General features: G+C 42.8%; 1 protein-coding gene across 1 annotated transcript; it reads right to left on the bottom strand.

The window, feature by feature from the left end:
• Positions 1–4887: 4887 nt before the first annotated feature.
• LOC100701092 (BTB/POZ domain-containing protein KCTD16) lies at positions 4888–18044 on the bottom strand. The gene is made up of 2 exons (XM_003445901.3): positions 16464–18044; positions 4888–6152 (listed from the first exon to the last, which is right to left on the bottom strand). The coding sequence occupies exons 1-2, from the start codon at positions 17284–17286 to the stop codon at positions 5701–5703; spliced, it is 1275 nt and encodes a 424-aa protein (XP_003445949.1). The 5' UTR covers positions 17287–18044; the 3' UTR covers positions 4888–5700.
• Positions 18045–20582: the final 2538 nt, after the last annotated feature.

Raw genomic sequence — 20582 nt, 5'->3', positions numbered from 1 at the left:
TCTCACAGGGAAGTGCTGCCACTCAGTGTGTCACTCCCCTTTTTCTGCTGGGGCTATGTTGATGATATTTATTGTCATCCTGTCACTTTTTCCCCAGAATTCATTGGTAATCTGCTCCGTTGGTATTTCTACACATTGGACTTGGCAGAATCAGGCCAGTTTAAGACCCCAAAAATGTACTCGGAAGCTCTAAATTGGCTCCCATTTCTCCATAGCTACTTCCCCGCAGGCTCTCTATGCATGTGCAAGACAGTATGTAAGTTCAGTATAATCACAGCTCGCAGCACAATGTGGCATGAAAAGGAAAATCGGCCCCATTTACAGTCATAAAAGTCAGTGAAAACTTACATATATCAAGTAATATGACACTGAAGGGAAATCAGGGCTCCAGGGTGGTCTTTCCATTAAAAAAAAATAAATATCAGTATGAGCTGCAAGATTATTTTTTTTTTCAGTGCACACAATCATATTATCAAAGGACACTTTGGCGTAATCCTGGGAATACCCTCTTCTGCCATAGCAATGAGGAAAGATGCAAATAAACAAAGATATGTACCTCAGGAGAAACATTTCCATTCACTTCCCCATAAAACCCAGAGATGTCAGTCATCTAAAATTAGATGAATGAGAAGAAAAACATGTTGGATATTTATGGAAACATGCTCCTCACAGCGAGATCTCTCCCTTAAGAACTTTTTTTAAAAAGAATGAAAAATTGCATAATTCATCTTTTGATGCCAAGGTTGTAAAAAAAAGAAAGAAGAAGCATCGGCTTGTTTATTGTATAGCTGCACACATCTTTCATGTTGCAACAATGACACCAGTTATCAGGTTGGGTAAGGAAGAACAACGTAGTCTCTCCTAAATCTCACACAATGCAGAGCCTAATCCTCATAGTCCTTGTGTGAAAAAAAATATATGTAATCCCGTTTGCCTGGTTTTACATCATACGTCCATTATTTCTTTTGTGAATAACATCCTTTCTCTGGTCACCTAATATCTGATAATCAGGGTAATTCTCCCACTCTTGAATCCTCACAGGCTGTGCTGTAATTTTCTAATACGAGGGCTGTAATCACGCTGTCAGACCTGCCTCGTGCTGAAGAAAGCCGCTGCGCGTAATGCAAGGCCTGCAGGCAGCCCTGGCAGATAATTGAGGGCAGTTAGCGGTGGCAGTGATGCTTTTTGAGTGAAGATTTAATGTTAGCTTGCATCCTTCAGGAGGATGTTGGTTATCGACTGTCTATAAAGACTAGAAAGGCCTGGGCCAGGATCTGAGGGTATTGATCTGTAAGGAAAGCAGAGCGATGCCGGCCGTGTTCAGGTGGTTCTGTGGGATATGTCAGCAAGGTCACCTGTGCAGGGCCAGGCTGGGCCGTGCTACACTGTGATGTTGTGCATATTTGATATGCAAAAACAGAGTGATTGATTTTCTTTTTTCTTTTTTTTTTGTCCATTGAGGTATTAGGATTCAGATTGTGCGAGGCGAAATGTCATCCAAAGCGGATGTGGTTTTCAAAGTCGGGGAAAGGGACATTGAATTTCAAAGAGATTTCATGCTGCGGTGCTGTTGAATGACGGCTGAGAGGAAGAGATATCAGTGCAGGTGCGGAGTGCAGGAGAGGCGGAAGGACCATGATATCCATGACAAATTCATTATGTCGCCGTCACTGAGTTATTACAGATCTAATGCATATTTTTTTAGTGAGTTTCAGAAAGCCCATTTACATCCTCACCCATATCGCTTCTTAGTTACAGAGCAGCTAAAAGGACTTTAATAGAGGCTTACAGGCCTGAATTTTTCTCTAACATATGGGTGTAAGCTGATGGTTTTTTGCTCCAGGATTATAGGTTCCAGTTTGCATTTATGCCTTAGCTGACACTGATGGAAGCGCTCGAGAGGTATTCCCCTTCCTCACTTATAATCTGGTTATTATCAAATGCATTTCTGCACACAGAGCAAAAATCACCAAGCCCTATAACAAAGCTTTTTTCCTTGGAACTTGTGTTGGAGGACACTGGCTGCCTCAAGAGAGAAGCGGGTCTTCATCTATCATCGCAGGGGCTGTTTTTGGGTTGCAGTGATACGCTCCCTAAGCCTCGCTCCTTACGGATGCAGTAGAGGAACACTGCAGAAATCTGTTTGCTAAAAATAGTGCTCTCTATGCTATGGTTTTCTTCGCCTTTCTTTAAGATCCTCTCGAGAGGATGAGGCAGACATTAAAATGTCAACAAGCAGGGATCTATTTCACTTCTTAAATGAAGCCAGTTTGTGTGGGATGAGCAGGTGATGCAGTGCATCTCAAGGGAGCATGGTTTTGTTTCCAGTGCGGACGAGCTTCTGTATGTGGAAAATCTATAAGGCATCTCTGTGTGGAGGAACACAGGACATGGAAGGCGTATTTACATACTTCATTTTCAGGTGTTGGTGTCAGAAGCAGACTGTAAGTGAAAACAACTGCAGACATGATACTGTGCTAAACGTCTGTATCTAAAACTATGTCAGCATCCTCCTTCAATGATCTGTGTAGTCGACCTATGAATAACAAACAGTACTGTTTATTGCAACAACCCTGATATGGCTGCTCAATAAATATACCTGGATAAGCAGAAAAGAGATTACATTTAAAAAAAAATGTTTTCAAATCAGTTTGCAGAAATTTGTACATAAGGAAACAAGTGTACTGTTTATACGCACTGAATGCTAATCTTATCCTTCTTTCTTCTGCTCCCTTTAGGGGTTGCCACAGCAGATTATCATCCATCTCCCCCTGTCCTGATCCATGAGTCTTCCCTGTGGTTTTTGTCTTTTCCTCCAGCGTGACAGCTCCATATTCAGCATGTTTTGTTCAGTATGTCCACCATTCCCATTCTGCACATGTCCGGACCATCTCAGCCTTGCCTCTCTAACTTTGTCTCCAAACCACTCAACCTGAGCTGTGCTTCATTTCTAATCCTGTTCGTCTTGATCAGTCTGAATGAAAATCTTAACATCTTCAACTCTGCCACCTCGAGCTCTGCCTCCTTTCTTTTTGTCAGTGTCCCTGTTCTCCATCCATACATCATAGCAGGTCTCACTACCATCTTTTAAACTTTCTCTTCCACTTTTGCTCCTATTCTTCCATCACAAATCACCCCTGACACTTATCTCCACCCACTCCACCCTGTCTGCAATGTCTTCTTCACCTCTCTTATGCACTATTCATCACTTTGAATGGTTGACCCGGGTATTTTAACTCCATCCATCTTCACTACCTCTACTCTTTGCATGTTCTGTCTCACTTCTACTTTTTCATTCCTCTTCTCTCCAGAGAATACCTCCACCTCTCCAGGCTCTCTTCCACCTGGTCACTACTCTCAGTACAGATCACAACGTGTCCATCACCCCTGGATACTAATGCCAATAAACAGGAATAGGATTAATAAGTAAAACACAAACAGCTGTGTATGGGAAATGAAAGCTATACTGAAACAGTGATGTTGTCGAAAAGATTAAAATTTCACACCGTAGCAAGTGTAGTCAAAACGACGACGTGATCATCCTGCCTCAGCAAAGTCTCCTACAGGCAGAAGTTTTTTATAATTGATTCAGATTTGCTGTCTAGTCTAACTCTTTCAGGCCAGCATAAGCACAAAGACCTAGACATGAGACTGAGTACAAGAAACACAACGGTCAGCCAAGGATCGAGCACAGCAGACACGACACACGTTAAACTGACCTTCTAAGCGGTGTCCAGGGTTGCCAATCAGCTCAAAATTGGCATTCTAAAAAATAGGTAGGTACTCCAGACTGATGAAACTTAAAAATATCCACATCTGACCTAAGGTTTTTCTTTGCAGAGGAGTTGGAAAGAAGAAATTTACAGTGAAACAAGTTACAACCTGCAAATCTGGAGTTCAATTATTGAAAATAGTCATAGATGTGATCAAATTTGTGGTCTGCAGCACAACAAGGACTCTAATCAAAACCTACAACAGATGGTATGGGCCCCATGAATTGTTCATCTCAACACCATGGCTTACATGAAAAAACTGAAATACTCTAAGCTCAGCAAGCTGCTTGGAGCAACAGCAACTGAATGTCTACTAAATACACAGATGTGGTGTGAATAGAGAAAACTGCGTCTTGTTTTTTAGTATAACATTTGGTTATTGACTACATTATTGACAAACTAGGTTATTGTTGGCATTTTTCACTGATTCAAAGAAATGGGAACAAATTGTTAGGTTTTAGCAACAAGCTGATAGTAGCAAAGATAGTAGCCTGGATGATCATGCAACATAAAAACCTGAAAGCAGGATCACCAGTTTCAAGGTGGGCATGAAAAATTAACCAAACTTTGAAGGTATGTCTCTAATCATATCATATATGTGCACAATAGCCTCTTTGTTGACCTCACAAGTTACCAGGTTGCACTACGTAGGTACTCGGGCACTTTCAGTAGCTATACTTGTTAAAGTAAACCACAGACACTATATAAGGTAGAAATAGCCACCATGAGGTCACCCATCCTGTTATGAAGCGTCTCGTTTTTGCCATCAGAGTCTTGGTGCTTTGAAACAGGACATGATGAGGGAGGGGCAGGTTTAATTGTAAAACTAAGTACACACACACACACACACACACCCTGGATAATCCTTCTTTCTGACTCTAATAACCACCATGAGTTACAAAATGAGCTGCTGGCCATTAGAAGGAATACAGGTTAAAGGTACTGCTGCGTTGGCTTCTCAGACCCAGAAGCTATATCAATCTCTTAAAGCACTCTTACAAACAAAATAGAGTGTAAGTACTGAAGTACACAATTTGAGTTCCAGCAGCTCTGGTTAGGGGAGAAGGTCATCATTTGTTAAAAGTGTTAAAAGTTTTGAAGAAGGCTCATTATGAAGGAACAGAATTCTAACTCATTTATTTACTTTTTTATGCACACATACAATCAAGGATTAGATCAGTATCCATTGGCATTATACACTCTACCTACACAACATCAGCTATCCAACACATAATGACGTCAATGGACAAAAAATTTCACAATGGCAAAACAGATCTAGGCAGTGCTTTCCTCGGTGAAGTCAGCCTCGGTCCTGACACGCCACTTTTACCCGTCACACGAAACGGTGAATTTAAACTTTGCTTGATATTGCATAATTATGATAAGAGTGAAATGACATGCAGTGCTGCTTTCAAAGCGTACTATAAGTATATGTTGCGTCGTGAAGTATAGTGATAATCCGTTGCTAACTCACAGCACCATCTGGGTACATCCATTTAGAAAACAGCTATTGTGGGCTATTGCACATACAGTATGTGGTGAGTTGATGAACTGAAATGATGTTGCCCCTGAGGTTGCTTTGTTGTCAGTGGTAGTGTTTCCTGCCTCTCAGCTCTGCGATGCGAGAACAGGGTGTGTGTGTGTGATGTCAGCCCCAGCAGGAGAAACCTGATTTACACATGTGCATATCGTACACAACACTGTGCATACCTCACAATAAAATGACTCACACTGCCTCATACTGTGTGTGCTTGGCTAGTCATCCTGGCAGGAAAGTGGCCACAGTTTTGTTTTGTTTTTTTCTAGTACAGTATGCGTCCTAGAGGGTGCAGTGTATTGCCTATGCAGTTTAATGCCCTCCACTGATGGTTAAATGATACTACGGCACCATCTCTCACTCTCTCTTGCCTCTCCTCCACACTTATATTTAGAGATGGTACTTCCTCAGAAGCTCTGATTGCCACATGTACTTCCTTTCCGGAAAGCGATCGGGAATCCTAATACGCTGGAAGTCTTGGATACATTTCTCCAGCTCCTGCTCGGGAGTCATCTTCTCCTTGTTCGCTTTCCTTTTTGCGGCCTCTCGCTCCCGCACTCCGAAGGTTCTCACACGGAGCATGTCAGTCTTGCGGCGCATCTCCGCCTGCTGCACCATGTGAACCGGCCCTTTAGGCACCGGCCGGTCCAGCGTCTGGATGTTGGAGTGCCGGCTCACGGGCCCGCAGATCACGGTTCCTTGAGGGGAACTGGCCTCTGACTGGGTCTCGGAGCAGGACGTGGAGAGGTCGTTGTAGGACGTGCCGCTCTCTCCCTCGCGCTCGCTTTTGTGGCTCTTGCAGCAGCAGTCACAGTGAGAGGATGACCACCGAGAAGGTCCACCTACAAGACAATGCAAAAAGGTTCGTCAGTGGGGTCCGACCGCATGCAGTTTGCAGAAAACCACCGCAAACGATCTTTACAGTGACAAATCCCCACAGTAATCGACCGAAACAGTTGGAGTGAACAAGCAAATGCTGACAAATGCCTACACAGCAGTTTCGCTGTCCACACGAGTATCTTTCAATTATTCAAAAAAAGGCCACAGCTGTAAGAACATGCGAGGTACTGGCTTTGACATTTAATTGCTGAATTTCAAAGAGCTGGTGGGCTGTGCATATTGCATCCCCTGATAAGGAGAACCTCGGAGCTCAGTGCAGCTCAGTGCGACTCCCTTAAAGACCTTTTCCCAAGGCGAAGCTTGTCTCAGAGCCAAAGCAATCTGCTCTGCTGTTGCAGCTTCTTATTGGAGCTGTAACCCTGGCTGCCAAGGAGGTGGCGCATGATTTTTGTGTTTTCGGATCACTCAGTCAAATAAGTCTGGGATTATGTTTTACACCTCTGGGGGAGCCACCGGGGCAGAAAAATGTAGGCAAACAAAGCACAATTTATCTCAGCTGGTGTTAGAGTCAGGTCAGTGCATGTTGCAGGATGGGTGGATGTATGCAGACCTCTCATGTGCTGTAATCTCTTATCATGAAGTTTGGGACCAGTGACTCACGCTCTGCAGCGAGCAGCAAACAGGTACAAACTAAAGATTTTTTTTGTAGTCTTTTGTTTTTCTGCCCGTACCTTCTTCTTGTCTCATCTCACATCCTCCTACACGGCTAATTATGGACTGTACAGTACTGCCCGCTGGCTTGTGAAGTGTTCAAGTAAAGGCAGCAAACACTGTAGCTGTCTTTCATTTCCAAAAATAGCCACAGTATGTCTCATTTAGGTTGAAATGCGTAAACAGCAGCATATGAGGAATAAACTCATGGACACAGAAACATGTTAATGGCTTTTCCCCCCAATGTTATCATACAGACCCAATAGCAGTGATATCTCAGAGGGAGCAATAATTTGTCCATTACTCCCTCCAGTGCACGCGCCAATTTAAACTGAGCATAGTTCAAGGGGGATTTTAACCTCTCTGCACAGACAGTAATAATGACCTTATCTGTAGCACGATGATTGCATTGCGCTGATAGTGAGAGAGTCACTAACAGCTTTTTAATGGCTAATCCATGAGTAAAGAGGCCAATCAGCATGCCAATCCCACCCCTCCCCTTTCCACAAAATGAATCCCACTGAATCCGGCAGACAAACAGCACCAGGCAAATGGATGCAGGCTCTTTAGCCAGGAGGATCAAGAGGAGGAGGCTGAGCATTGTTTCTAAATGGATGGATGCTGTAGTCCAGAGGGGGAAACCCGTTTAGGAAACTAGCCAACACCCAATAATAGCAGCATGAAATTTCTGAGCCCATGCAGGGGAATGGATTGTATCAAAGCCGCCGATGAGGTTGAGAAGCACCTGTGTTTACCTTTTTTTTGTTTTCCACAACAATTCATGTTACTGGAGCATGGATACGGAAATGGGCTGTTGCCACGCGGCCAGTAACACAAAGACAAATCTGAGCGTTTGGGGAGAAGTTGTGAGGTTCTTATTTCTCCCGTCAGAGCCTAGTCAGTAAACAACTGAGAGTCTTTCAGGAAACACAGGTGCATTTAAACAACTGGGTGGGTGTGATACACTCTGGTATCTTTTCAGGGAAGCCATTGATTGTAATGTGTTTTTTCTCTCAGATCCATACACCCCGTCTAAGAGCTCATATTCCAACCACATTAACTGACTAGGGCTGGTCCTCGGACTTGGGCTGTGCCTGCACTTCTCATAAATAACACAGAGAGAGGGAGTCGAGCTCTGCACAGAGCACGGGCCCGAGCAGGACTGTCACACGGGGTATCCTCTCCACCTCTGAGGAGAGCGGGAACGCTTGTCCCCGTGCCTGCAGAGGACAGGTTTACACGGTTCCAGCTAACTGTGCATTCGCTTATAGGTGTTTAAAGATTTTAAATGGCAGAAAAGTAGGACATGACTGAAGGCACAGCGATCTGACAAACTCAAATGCAAAATGTCAGAGGAATTCTTGCCAGACACTGGGGGGAGGAGGGGAGGTTGGTTTTAACTGTGCTCCTAAACTGAGTCATCAGAGGTGTCTGATGATGGCAGCTTTAAAGGCAGAGCAGCGGCGTGCTCCAGTCATGCAATCTGAAAGAGACTCTGCACAATCATGTGGTGAAAGTTGAGAGGCAAAAGAATTTTTTTTAAAAAGCCAACAAGAAAGAGTCACATTGTTATAGTACAAATCCACAAGGCCAGAATGCAATTTATGTCCCGTTCAGATGTGAGTGACCCAGATCTGCTTTTTAAATGTGACTATGGTGTGAACTGTGCCCTCAATCTACACGGATGAAAGTTTGGAACACACACACACAAAAAGCATTTCACATCAAAGCTGTTGGAGTCAGGCACAAAGATACTTTAGAAATTCTGAAATAAACACGTCTGCTTCTGTTCGCTTTCATTACTGTCTGTTATTTGTGCAAACACAAGAGAAGCCTGTGAGACCTGAGAGTATGAAGCTTCAGTTGCTGTGTTTTCTCTTATGAAATAATATTTTCAGGCCAAGACTTTGGGCGTGAAGCAAAACAAAAAAAAGAAGAAAAAATGTAGAAAATTGGCCCGTTTATTAACTTGGTGTTGGAGGATGAATATGCATATTCATGCATCATGCAGCTATTCAGAGAGTAAGCTCATACAACTTTCTCATCTTATATTTTTCAACCTCTATATCCAGTTACACAAATATATATATACATATATATATATATATATATATGTATATATATCTTCCTGCCTCGGGAAGAGTGTAGTTTACATGCTTGTTAGCTCACAATTTAGGTCAGCATGTCCTTGGAGCAGAAAAATAAAGAATTGTCTTGCAAAGGCAGCGATTGTCCTTACACGGAGAGGGTAATCCATTTCACCGAGATAGTTTTATTTGCCGCAGAAGTATCACTTCAGCAGTTTGTGTCAAACCTCCTGCCGTGTATAATAAAGTCTGTAATATTTGCATACATTTGAATTTGTCAATATTAATTACCTCCATGCAGCCACCCTAATCTACTGAAACAACCATTATTAGCAGCAGTGATGAGAAGGAGCTCTGAAGTTGGGGTAACCCGTTGAGTCCCAAAAAAGCACTATGTGACCTAATTCAAGGACACAGAGCATGGCTTGTAGTTTCTCATTGCCCTGGCTCAAATTATCTCCCTTCCACGAGGACAGTGACAGCATGACTGGCTGATTGTTAATGACAAGCGGGTGCTCTCCCCTCCCGAGTCAGAGGGTGGCTGTCCGCTGAGTGTCTCTCTGACAGGGAGATGAACAAGCATAGCAGGCAGATTGAAATGTCTATATCAGCCTCTCCCTGTAGGCCTGCCCCCTGACCCAGAGCCACACCCCTCTCCTGCACAAGCACTGATGAAGCGAGATGAAGGGAGGACGTGTCCCGAGTAGTTTGCAGTGCTCTATTCATCCCTTAAATGATGCCTCAGGAGAACGTGGGGGGTAGGGGTTTGTGGTCCCTCTCTCTGTCAGGTTGGTTTTAGTCAAAGAGGGAAATCTAAGAAAGTGCACTGAACAATGAGTTCAAGTATGAGACTGTGCATACTTTGTCAACTACATTCACTGGCCACTTTATTAGGTACACCCGTTCAACTGTTTGTTACCTCCAATATCAAATTAGCCAATCACATGTCAGCAGGTAGGTGTATTTAGACATGTAGACACTGTCTACATGTCTGCTTCCAGCTGATAGGAAAACAACATAATTAATCACTTAACACAACCAAGGTAGCAGAAGAGCACCTCTGAACACAGAACAGCAGATCGGTTATAGCAGCAGAAGACCACAGCAAGTGCCAGTCTCATCAGCTAAGAACAGGAAGCTGAGGCTACAGTTCAAACCAGCTCATCAAAATGGAACAATGGATCTTTTTGGAACTCTTTTGGTACCTTAGTTCCACATGAGCATTGAGTATAGAGGCCCTTACTCGATATAGTAACAATTTGTGCATATTTGTACATATTTTTGTACACTATTATACCTATTTAATTTTGTTTTTTATAATATGTCTCTAATTTGCTTTTTCTTCCTGTCCCTCTTGCTGCTGTAACAAGATTAAATAAAGTCTTTAAAATGTCTTTAAAAAACACCACAGCCTAAAGTATTGTTGCTGACCATGTCCATCACTTTATGACTACAGTGTACCCATCCTCTGGTGGCTGCTTGCAGCAGGATAATGCACATGTCACAAAGCTCAAATCATCTCAAACGGCTTCCTTGAACTTGACAAAGGGTTCACTGTACTCAAATGACTTCCACAGTCACCAGACCTCAGTCTATGCCATGAAAAATTAAGGAAGTTCTAAAGGCAAAAGAAAGTTCAACCTAATGAAGTGGTTGGTGACTGCAGAATGCCACGCACCTTCAAACAACCTATAACATGGCAGTGACTAATATACAAAGGTCTCCTTCTGCATACCAACACAGGGGATCCCCTTCTCTTCAGAAAACACTCAGTCCCGCCCATAATGTGAAGACTTTCACATCCGAGCAGCCATTAAGTATCTCTGGAGGAATCGTTAAGGTGTTAAATGTCAGACAGAAAGAGCTGTTATACCTGCTCTCCAGCAGATTCAAAGAGCAGAAATAGCAGAAGCAGAGACCAAAATAATAACTTCTGTGTAAGTGCTGGCTGCACAATTCCATTAAAGGGGGAGACTCTTCAGAGAAATATGAGAAAAGAGTTAGATACAATCATAAAACCTCCTTAGCTGATTAACGATTAACGATTATGTTTGAATCTCAGGCAGTGTGCACAAAATGTTTCAGAACAACAATCTATTCTATTGGATGAAGTCAGCTAAAAAAGTTTTGCTTCAGTTTGCTGATATAGACTCTAAGGTCTATACAGAGGGAATTTGGGATTTTATTACTCAATAAAACAGAAAAAAACTCTCAACAGCTAGAAAAAAATAGATTTTCACCATCTTTTTAGGAACAAAATGTTCTATAAATCAGGCTATGAATGATGTATGAATACAGCCCATCTGTAATGACCTTCGGAATAAAGATGGGAATAAAACTGGAAAGGTTTCTTTCTGGCTCAGAGTATGAGAATGAACTTTTTTCAAGTAAACAGCATTTAAGGTTATGCACTGTAGAATTTCACACACTTTTTTCACGCAACTTTTCTAACTAATATATGCAGATATCACCACAAAACCTCCCGGCAGTTATTAAAAATGTGATTATTTGCATGTCTGTTCAGTAAAAAAAGTGATGTGAAGACCTAAATATGTACTCAATATTTTTTTTTTCAGTTTCTTTGACGTAAAACATGGTAAAGTAGCAACAAAGCTCAAAATCTGAAGCTTGACCAGTCTTTTCATTTCAGTGTGCAACTTGCTTAAGAACTGATTAAAATGCATCATCAATAAAAATCTATATTGCACTATTAGTTTGTCACGCACTTGTCTTACAGTATACTTAAACCAGAGGACAATCAGTATGCACAGACAGTCTGAGACAGTCTTAAACATGAACAACTCCAGCTTGCGTTTTGTGTTCTACACTGTAAAAAAAAAAAAAATCCTAATATAAAAGTATTTTACTGTTTATTTTACAGTTTTGTTCTGTTCTTCTAGAATATCATTAAATTTACATAAATAGACTGTGATTTCACATTTCAAATGTAAATTAACGTAAAATCACTGTAATGTAATAAAACATAATTTTCTTGTTTTTTAAATGTATCTGTCTGTACATATGCATATTTAGATTGTTAAAATACATTCACAAATGTATCATGATTTCACAAATATGTGTCCGTTATTTGAAAGATTGAACTGTTAAATTCAGATGTAATGCTATGGAAAAATATATAAAATGATTCTCATAAACTTTTTTTACATCAAATAATTATGATTATTACTGCTATTTAGGGCGATCGTGGCTCAAGAGTTGGCAGTTCGCCTTGTAATCAGAAGGTTGCCGGTTTGAGCCCCGGCTCGGACACTCTCGGTCGTTGTGTCCTCGGTCAAGACACTTCACCTACCGCCTACTGGTGATGGGCAGAGGGCCAGAGGGGCCGATGGTGCGATATGGCAGCTTCGCCTCTGTCAGTCTGTCCCAGGGCATGCAATCCATTATTATATAAACCAACCGTTAACTATATATTTCTGTACATTTAAGTATTATTATTCATATTGACACATTCATTGACCTTGCTTATAGGTAATTTCATTGTTTAATCACATTAACATGTTCCTAATTTAATGTTTAAAAGCACTTGAAAAAGGCAAAATCCCATGTAAAATTAGGGCAACAAACTGTATTGTCATTACTGAAAATAACCGTATTTTTATGAGAAAGTTATTTTATGGTATTATTTTAGCGCCCCAGCTGCCGGAATATTACTGTTTTTCTAGGATTTTTTTTAAAGAGTGTAGCCTGCAGGGTTGTAGTAAAATTAGGTTAAAACTGGGTAGAAATCATAAAAGCTTGGAGAAGGTCAAACATTTAGAAACCATGTGACAGGGCCGCAAAACAGGCCACAACATAATCTTTCAAAGAATGATTGATTTCAAAGACTCGATTTTCCCTTTGAGATTTTTAATAAACTCATACTTTACTCCCAGGGTGGAGCTGATTGCCTCTGTGAGCTGATGTCACGCACAAAGTTCAGTTACCTTTGGGAGATGGAAAAAAATGGCACATGCACACAAACCTCGCCTTGCTTCCAACCATTTTTCCGCCCAGGTGCTCTTTAAGACGTGTATGAGTTATTCATGGGAACACCATCCATCTCTTGTAGGCGCTGCCAATCCATCCAGACTCCAACCAGGCTCTGTGGGAGCTCAGGGACGGTCCAATCTCTGCCTCCATTACGCCCAAGCAATTGATTACTTTCACTGTCTCTCCCTGCCGCTCTGTGGCCATTGTTCAGGAGCCATTATGGGCAACCATCATCTCTTTCACAGCCTAAATGAAGACTGCACAGTTATATTAACAGACTAGAGGAAGTACAATCATCCTCCATCTTTACTGTACAAATCTCCCATTTTGACAAGACTCTCTGCACCGCTCTTTCAAAGTGGGAAGTATGAGCATGTCTCTGGTTTCGCCGATGAGCAGGTATGGGTGTTATTTAGTCCAAGATGACAGCTAGTTTTCATTTATGAATTGCCTGAAAGTTCTCCTATGGTGTAATGGTGCCTAGAGTGTCTCTTTAAATAGGTAGTTTGGTTTTTTTCGTCGTCAGTGGATGACGGCAGTTGAGGAAATATTTTGGGATCACAGATTGCTTTTTAATTAGCAGCAGCACTCCCCTCTTTCCCCGGAGATAATTAGCAGTGAGGGGACCGGTCCCAAATGCCAGCTGGGAGGTTAGAGTTTTTAATCACTACAACGATAATGTTGTCACTACCAATGGAGTACAGCAAACATGTCTATCATGCTAAACAACCTACGTCTCTGCCTGGGATGTCACTTCACAGAATCGCTTATATAAGGCAATTTCTGCAAGTCAAAGGGAGGGGGGTGAAAAGTGTGTAATGATATAATTAAAATGCTCAAAGTGTGTTAATATTTTGATGTACTGAGTCAAATTTCTCTGCACAGGGTGTAATTGAAAATGTCAGCGTATGACGACGTCCACATTTAAATTCCTCACTCAAAAATTTATGATCTTTCCCATTTTTTCTGTTTTTTCTCTTCTCATTTTGATTAAGTAAGCTATAATTTTGACTTTTATCAAATATTTTACTTTGTGCTTTTAAATCGCACAGTTTTGACTTAAGGATTTTAAATAATTGATATTTTTCATCTCATGATGACTTTTTATGTATGACTTCAATCACCTTACTGTCTTGCTATTACGACTAACTTGCAAAGCAAGATCCCGGCTGACCGGATGAGCCTCTAAAAGCAAAGTACTGATCCCAGTCCTGTTTGCTCTGTGTGCTCATTAGCAGTTTCAGTTGTTTATTCAAAAGGTGTCCAAGTCATGCTTGGTATGTGAATCATTCATCATGGCTGCAGCCTCCTGAGGAGATTGCCCTTTAGATGAAAATATCATTTGTTTTAGTCTGAGGAGAAGCTGGCAGCCTATTCTACAGGGCAGGGGAGGATGACAATAACTGAGATAAGAGTGTCTTAACATGATGAGAGGAAAAAGTCCCCTGACTGTTAACAGAAAAGATTATGAATATGTGGAGTCCACACTAATGCTGCCAGACAGTGGAGCCAGAAAACAACTGACGCATTTAACAAGAAGAGCAACACGGATGATGCTAAGAAACTGACAGGCTGGAAGGAAGTCCTCCGTTTTTTTCTTCCATTTTCTTTTTTTCTTACCGCGCTGGATTGCTCTTCTTAGAGACTCAACAAACCCATCCTCCCTCTGACCATTTTCCCCTCTATGTGAGTCTCTGTTAGAAGGAGGAGAGGGGATATAAAAAGAGAGCAGTAAAATGTTCAGCTGAAAACAACAAACAACAATAAAGCACATCTGTTTTCTGCCATCCCCGAAGGTGCACTTGTCTACATGCATTCTTAGCTTAGGACTACCTGCCCTAGGCCAGCCAGCGTCCCACATTCGGAATCAGGTTACAGTATTAGTTTTGAGAGTGGATGCAGGCCGCTGTGCTGCTGTGAAGAAAGGCCTGTCCTATGTGCCAATACATCACCCGGATCAGGCCTTTGTCTCCTCATGCTTGACATAAATGCATATCTATCTATCTATCTATCTATCTATCTATCTATCTATCTATCTATCTATCTATCTATCTATCTATCTATCTATCTATCTATCTATCTATCTATCTCTGTGCATCTACTGATATCATCTACTGTCTTCTAATGAAAACCCAGCCTGTCTCTCCCTCTGCTTCCATGTTTTACCACCCTGGATTTTTCTTTTTTTCCCCCTTCCCCGCTCCCACGGCCTCAATGAACTTCCCTGTCTGATCCTTACTTTAATCTATTTTTGCTCCCGCTGCCTCTTTCTTCTTTCTGCCTCAGTTCTTTCTCCCCATGGCCAGGTCTCATGCAACTTTTACTCCCTCATCCCTCCCGCTCGGCAGCTCTCTCCTCCATCTGCCAGCCTCCCCTTTCTTCCCTTCGCTTCAGCTTGCCTTCTTACATTGTCCCTCTCTTTTCCCATTTTTGCTCTTCGCTCTTGTTTTCTCCTCTGTCTCTTCCCACCTTCTCATCCACCTCCTGCTGTCCCATGACCCAGAACAGTGTTTCTTAATGGGGAATGGGGTGAACACCTACACCATATGTTGTTGTGCTCCAGAATGTTGAATGACTCAGGAATATCCTGCTAGCTGCCTGGTTGGATGTTTTCTCAGGTCAAGGCGGAGCCCTCTGTGATAATTACCTCGTATTAACAAAGCTATTGGTAAATCATTATCAAACCATATGTCATGTCTTCCTCAGTCCACCCTGCACCTCCAACCCTGACCCACCAACTGGATTTAATTCAGTTCTTCTAAGGGGAGCCGTTCAGAATAATGAACAAAGTGCTTTTTAATTGGCCATATGCTCCAACTCCTCCCTCTGCAACGGGACAAGCCATATTTGCAGCTAATTAGGTTATTTGCTGATGAACAAACTTTGTCTCCAAATAAAAAAAGAAAAAAAAAGAAAAGACAAGCTGATTCAAGAGAAGCAGCAGTAGCAGCGTCCATGTGATTTTCCCCCCTGCCCGCTAGTGCTATATTATTCATCGGCCAGCGGCTGGCAAAAATGTGAGCAATAAGACATGTTTACGCATGACGCATATGTACTTTAAGTGTAGCAGGATTGTGACTCAACTCCTCCGAGGCCCGTAGGCAGGTTTGCCTCTTATCTCGGACCCAGAACACATGTTTTAAGTCAGTCACTTTAAGGGATGCAAATATTTAAAAGGATAATGCTGCAATCCAACCGTGCCTCCTGGCGGTGTGAGCAACCCTTGTAAATCTTCAAATCACACTGACTGTCGAGTGGCAAACTAGCAGGATGGTCTTTTCATGTGAAAACACCCTTCCTGATAGGCATTATATGTGGATGTGGATTTTTTTAGCGGGGGTGAGAGGGGGAGGGCATTAGTTCCTGTTTAATCGTTTGTTTTCTTTATTTTTAATTCGTATTTGTGGTTGTTTGTGTTTTACTTTGCCGATGGTTGCCTTATGATTACTCCTGAAGGTCAGAAAGCCTCCAGCTCAGCTCGTTAGCACTTCTAAGAGAACAGAGTGGGAATAAATCTTCACTCACGGTAGAAGATGTACTGTGCGTAATTGGACCAGACTCTGTCATCCGGGTAATGAGCGATGGGGGACGTGGTCAGGGACGAATTGCAGGCCACAATGTGAAAGCCGCTCTCTGACAGCATGTCAAACGCCCTCTCCAGGTGTCTGAACTTGAGGTAAAATCTGCAGGTGTATCGGTCCGGAGGTCTGTCCGTGTCCCTGTTCTCATTTAGGGCGTCTCCAAACACTTCTTTAGCCAATCCAATTCTGCTGCTAATGAAGATTCTCGGTAACTTTCTGGCCTTGGCATCACTTTGATTTTCTCTGCCTCCCGCTGCGCAAACGCCTTTGAGAGCGACCGTGATGTAGCCGTACCTCCTGTCAAAGGAGTAAGAGGGATAATACCTCTGGTCGCTGCCCTGCGACGCATCGTCCAAATCGCTGTAGTACAAGTCGTCTGCGAATAGTTTTGACTCCTCGGATGACAAAAGTTTGACCAAATCTGGCAGCTGAAAGTATTCCGCCTCCCTTTTCAGCCTTCCTCTTTCAGGAAAGTGATCAGGGAGGACGACTTGCTTGTCTCTAAGGTAATCCAGGATATACCGAAACAGAAACCCATCTCTGTCTATAAAATAGCGTCCTCTGAGGTCCCGGGACAAGTCATTCGAGGACCCCTTCTTGTTAGAGAACAGCTTCCCAAGTAGAGAATTTGGAAAGCTTGTCAGTGTGCCATAACGAGTGTAATACACCTGCCCACCCACGTTTAGCTCAATCACATCCGATGGAGGGTTTTGCACCGAGCCTTGCTCCTTTGTGGGTTGCGTTTTGCAGTTTTCGCTCAGTGCCATTTTTGTCCGATCCTGTAAGAAATCCGAGTCTCGATCACGGAGCGCAAACGTCCCAGAAGTTCAGGGTGTAGGGTGTAGCTGCATACGGTGCCGATGCGCTCAGAGCTAACGCACAGTCTCGATGCAAGCTGCAGCACTCGCATCCAGTATCTCATGACAGAACAATCCCAAGGTGTGTCTACAGTACATCCTTTAACCCCGTGCGTAAACGTGCCTACCCACCACGGTGCATCCCTTTTTTTTTTCTTTCGAATTGACTCGATTATCCTAACCAGCGTCGAGTTGCACGCATCCACTCCGTTGATTCGCTAGTTTGATTCCAGATAAATGTAATATAGTCACTTCACTCAGAAATTTCACAGCACAAGAAAAAGTAAAAACATCTCCGCTCAAGTTTCAGTGGAGAGCTTCACTGGTTTGCGTTTGTCCCCCCAGTTCAGCCAGATAAACTCAAATAAAGAATGAAAAAACCAAATGTGCATGCACCTCATCGCTCTGCTGCCACGCTCCCGGCTCCTGAGATACTGAAACGCGCGAGGAGGTTTCTCACACAGATGAGGAGGATGGGAGCGGGATTCCTGCGCGCACCCCTCTCCAAACTGCTGAGTGCGGAAACGTTTGGACCGGCGGCATACCAGATAATGTTGCTCCAAGCTGTGCAAGAGAGAGAGAGAAGGGGGAAAAATCGTCCCGTGTAGTAATGTCTTACATCATCTTAAAGGAAAATGACATTTTCAGCTGATGGACGCAAAGCGGGATGACTGGAGAGAGAGGGGGGGGGGAATCTGTGCCGTTTTTCATGAAATTCTGATCCGGCCACGGGCGACGTGCAGCTGGCGATGAGGTGTGACGCAATTTTAACATCATAGATTAATCTCTCGTGTCTTCTGGTGGAGCGACCCCCCCCCCACACACATCCAGTCCCAATTTAAATTTAACACTTTTAGCTGACGTGCTTATCCCGTGAGATGGATGAGGTGGGGTGAGGTGTCGCCGTGTCACTTGAAAGCTCGTCGGGTGTGACAGCTGCGCGTGATCTACACTCTTAACTACTCCCCTGTCCGGCGTTACGCTTGAAAACTCAACGAGCTGAGTGAGCAATCATTAGAATCTGAGCGGCACTCTGACTGAACCTTTGATCACCAGGGTCAGACATTGGGGTGAAACTGATCTCTTTACTAGAGGAACTAATTAAAATAAAAACATTTTAAGAAATGCATTAATTAACACTTTTACTTTTTTTTCTGCACGTGTTATAGTGGTAATTGAACATGCAGATCATAACGAAGTCTCCGTTTAGTGCGCTCTGCCTGCGGTTTATGGAGTTCGAACCCTCATTACTGAGTCATTTTATTCTGGATTATATAGCAGCAGAGGTTGGGGGGGGGGATTTGGGGGACGTGTGATAGTCCTCAAGGCCTGCTCAGTGAATTTGCCATAGAGTCATCAGCGTACACTGCGCTGAAGCCAAGTTTTCTTGGGGTGGAAAATCGAGTTTGGATGATGTGAGGTGCAAAGCAGAGGTGAAGGGTTGACAGCGCATGTCATCATCTGCATATGCATTTCTATGTAGGTCACAAGCTTCTGTTGTATATATTGTGCATAATATCAGATGTGTGTAGGAGAAATTCTTTAAATGGGGAGAGAGGGCCATTCAAGGGTTCACAATCACCCGAATCTGTGGGACCAAGTTGAAACTTACTTGCCTGTTTGCGTTGTGCGTGAAATATCCCATAAATTTTGCTGCCCACATCACACGGAGCCACCAGCCACATTTCACACTGTTTTGTGTCTCTTGTTTGCTTTCCATGTTGTTTTGGTTTTGGATCCACGCTGTAATAAAGCCGAGGCTTTTATTGCTGCAGTGCTGAGAGAAGGCGTTGGTGATGGGAGAGCACCCTTGACTCGTGGTTTTGAGGAGGCAGCGGTCACGCTTTACCCTGTTAATTCGGAGTATATTGTGCTGGAGAGGGGTTGCTAAGCAGCCGCAGGGGACTGAGTGGGATTCAAACAGTGGGGATTTAGAGCTACAGTGAGCATACTGATCTCCTTTTCTGTCATGTGAGGGCTTTGCTGCTTACATTTGAAATTATATCCTGATGTTTTGAGGCTTGTGCGCCCTCAACACTGAAGCGCACGCCACTATAGATAAGGAATAGCATCATAACGTGTAGTTTACTTTATAAGGCAGGTTGTGTGCAGTTGCACATATGCAGATAAATAGGGCGATGTTTGACTTGTATAACAGAACGACTTGGAGTTAATTCCCTAAAATGTACTTGGGGATGACTCTCCTCCTGTGTGTACTATAAATTCTATTTCTTATTCATCTCACTCATCCTCCCATTAAAGCCAATTTCCCTGCCTCCTGTCTTCACTTTATTTCCTGTTCGTGCAGTGCTCCCAGGTTAGATTCTATCTTTTGAAAGGGGTTGAATTTCATGCAACTTCAGCATGAATAATGTAAGGCAATATGTCTCCCAGCTGAGCGTGAAGTAGAAATCTGTATGAGCTGTAACATTAAATTCTCAGCTGTGGGCTTTGGAAGCTCGTGCATTGTAATCTGTGGTGTGGGCTGATTGGACAAAAGATTTTTTGAAGCAGGTCAGCTCGCACTGCATGTACAAAATATGTCTTTTAAATAATTTAAGACTCGTTTCTAAATCTGAATACACACGTATGCTCGGTGATAAATGTTCACTCGTTAAACGCTGCTCTTGTACTGTGCAAATTTACTGACAGGCAGTGAATATATGCACTCTTGTGCCGCCTTTAGAGAGAAAAATAATATAGGACTGACCCTCTCTGCAGAATTATTGTCCCCATGCACAAACAACCTGCCTCACACGATTTCCACTTCTCCCGCCCACTTTTCATCCACTTGTATTTCCACATGAAAAGTAGTGTGAACCGGCTTGTTTTTTAGGGCCCAAAATGTCTTTTGCAGCTTTTTGCATAAGCAGTGCAGCAACTGTCTTGTAGTTTTTTGGTAACTATTTTTTTCTTGCTTCATAATAAATTTCAACATGAGTATTTTGATTGATGACACCCATTAATAACAGCTTAACTATTAGCCTACCTGATAAAAACTAACACTCACAGTGCCCTTTTTTAGCCTCTAGAGGGCGGTAAACAAATTAAACCAAGGAAATTGCATCTCTGGATATGCGTTATTCGTTTAACTACTAAGCCCAAGCATTCCAGCACATTTAGAAAAAAAAAATCTGACGTCAGGTGTAACTAATATTGGATCAGGTTCATTCATTTGGACAAATAAAACATGGGTTAAAAAAACA

The sequence above is a fragment of the Oreochromis niloticus genome, linkage group LG2 (genome assembly GCF_001858045.2).
Source record: "Oreochromis niloticus isolate F11D_XX linkage group LG2, O_niloticus_UMD_NMBU, whole genome shotgun sequence".
NCBI lineage: Eukaryota > Metazoa > Chordata > Actinopteri > Cichliformes > Cichlidae > Oreochromis > Oreochromis niloticus.
This window is presented reverse-complemented; position numbering and strand designations above follow the sequence as displayed.

What these genes read in the sequence shown, in the direction of transcription:
- LOC100701092 (XM_003445901.3), bottom strand. Translation starts at nt 17,286, where the DNA reads ATGGCACTGAGCGAAAACTGCAAAACGCAACCCACAAAGGAGCAAGGC. An exon ending in CGCACAGTACATCTTCTACC is followed by an intron (nt 6,153 to 16,463) that starts GTGAGTGAAGAT and finishes ATTGTCTTGTAG; the next exon opens with GTGGACCTTCTCGGTGGTCA.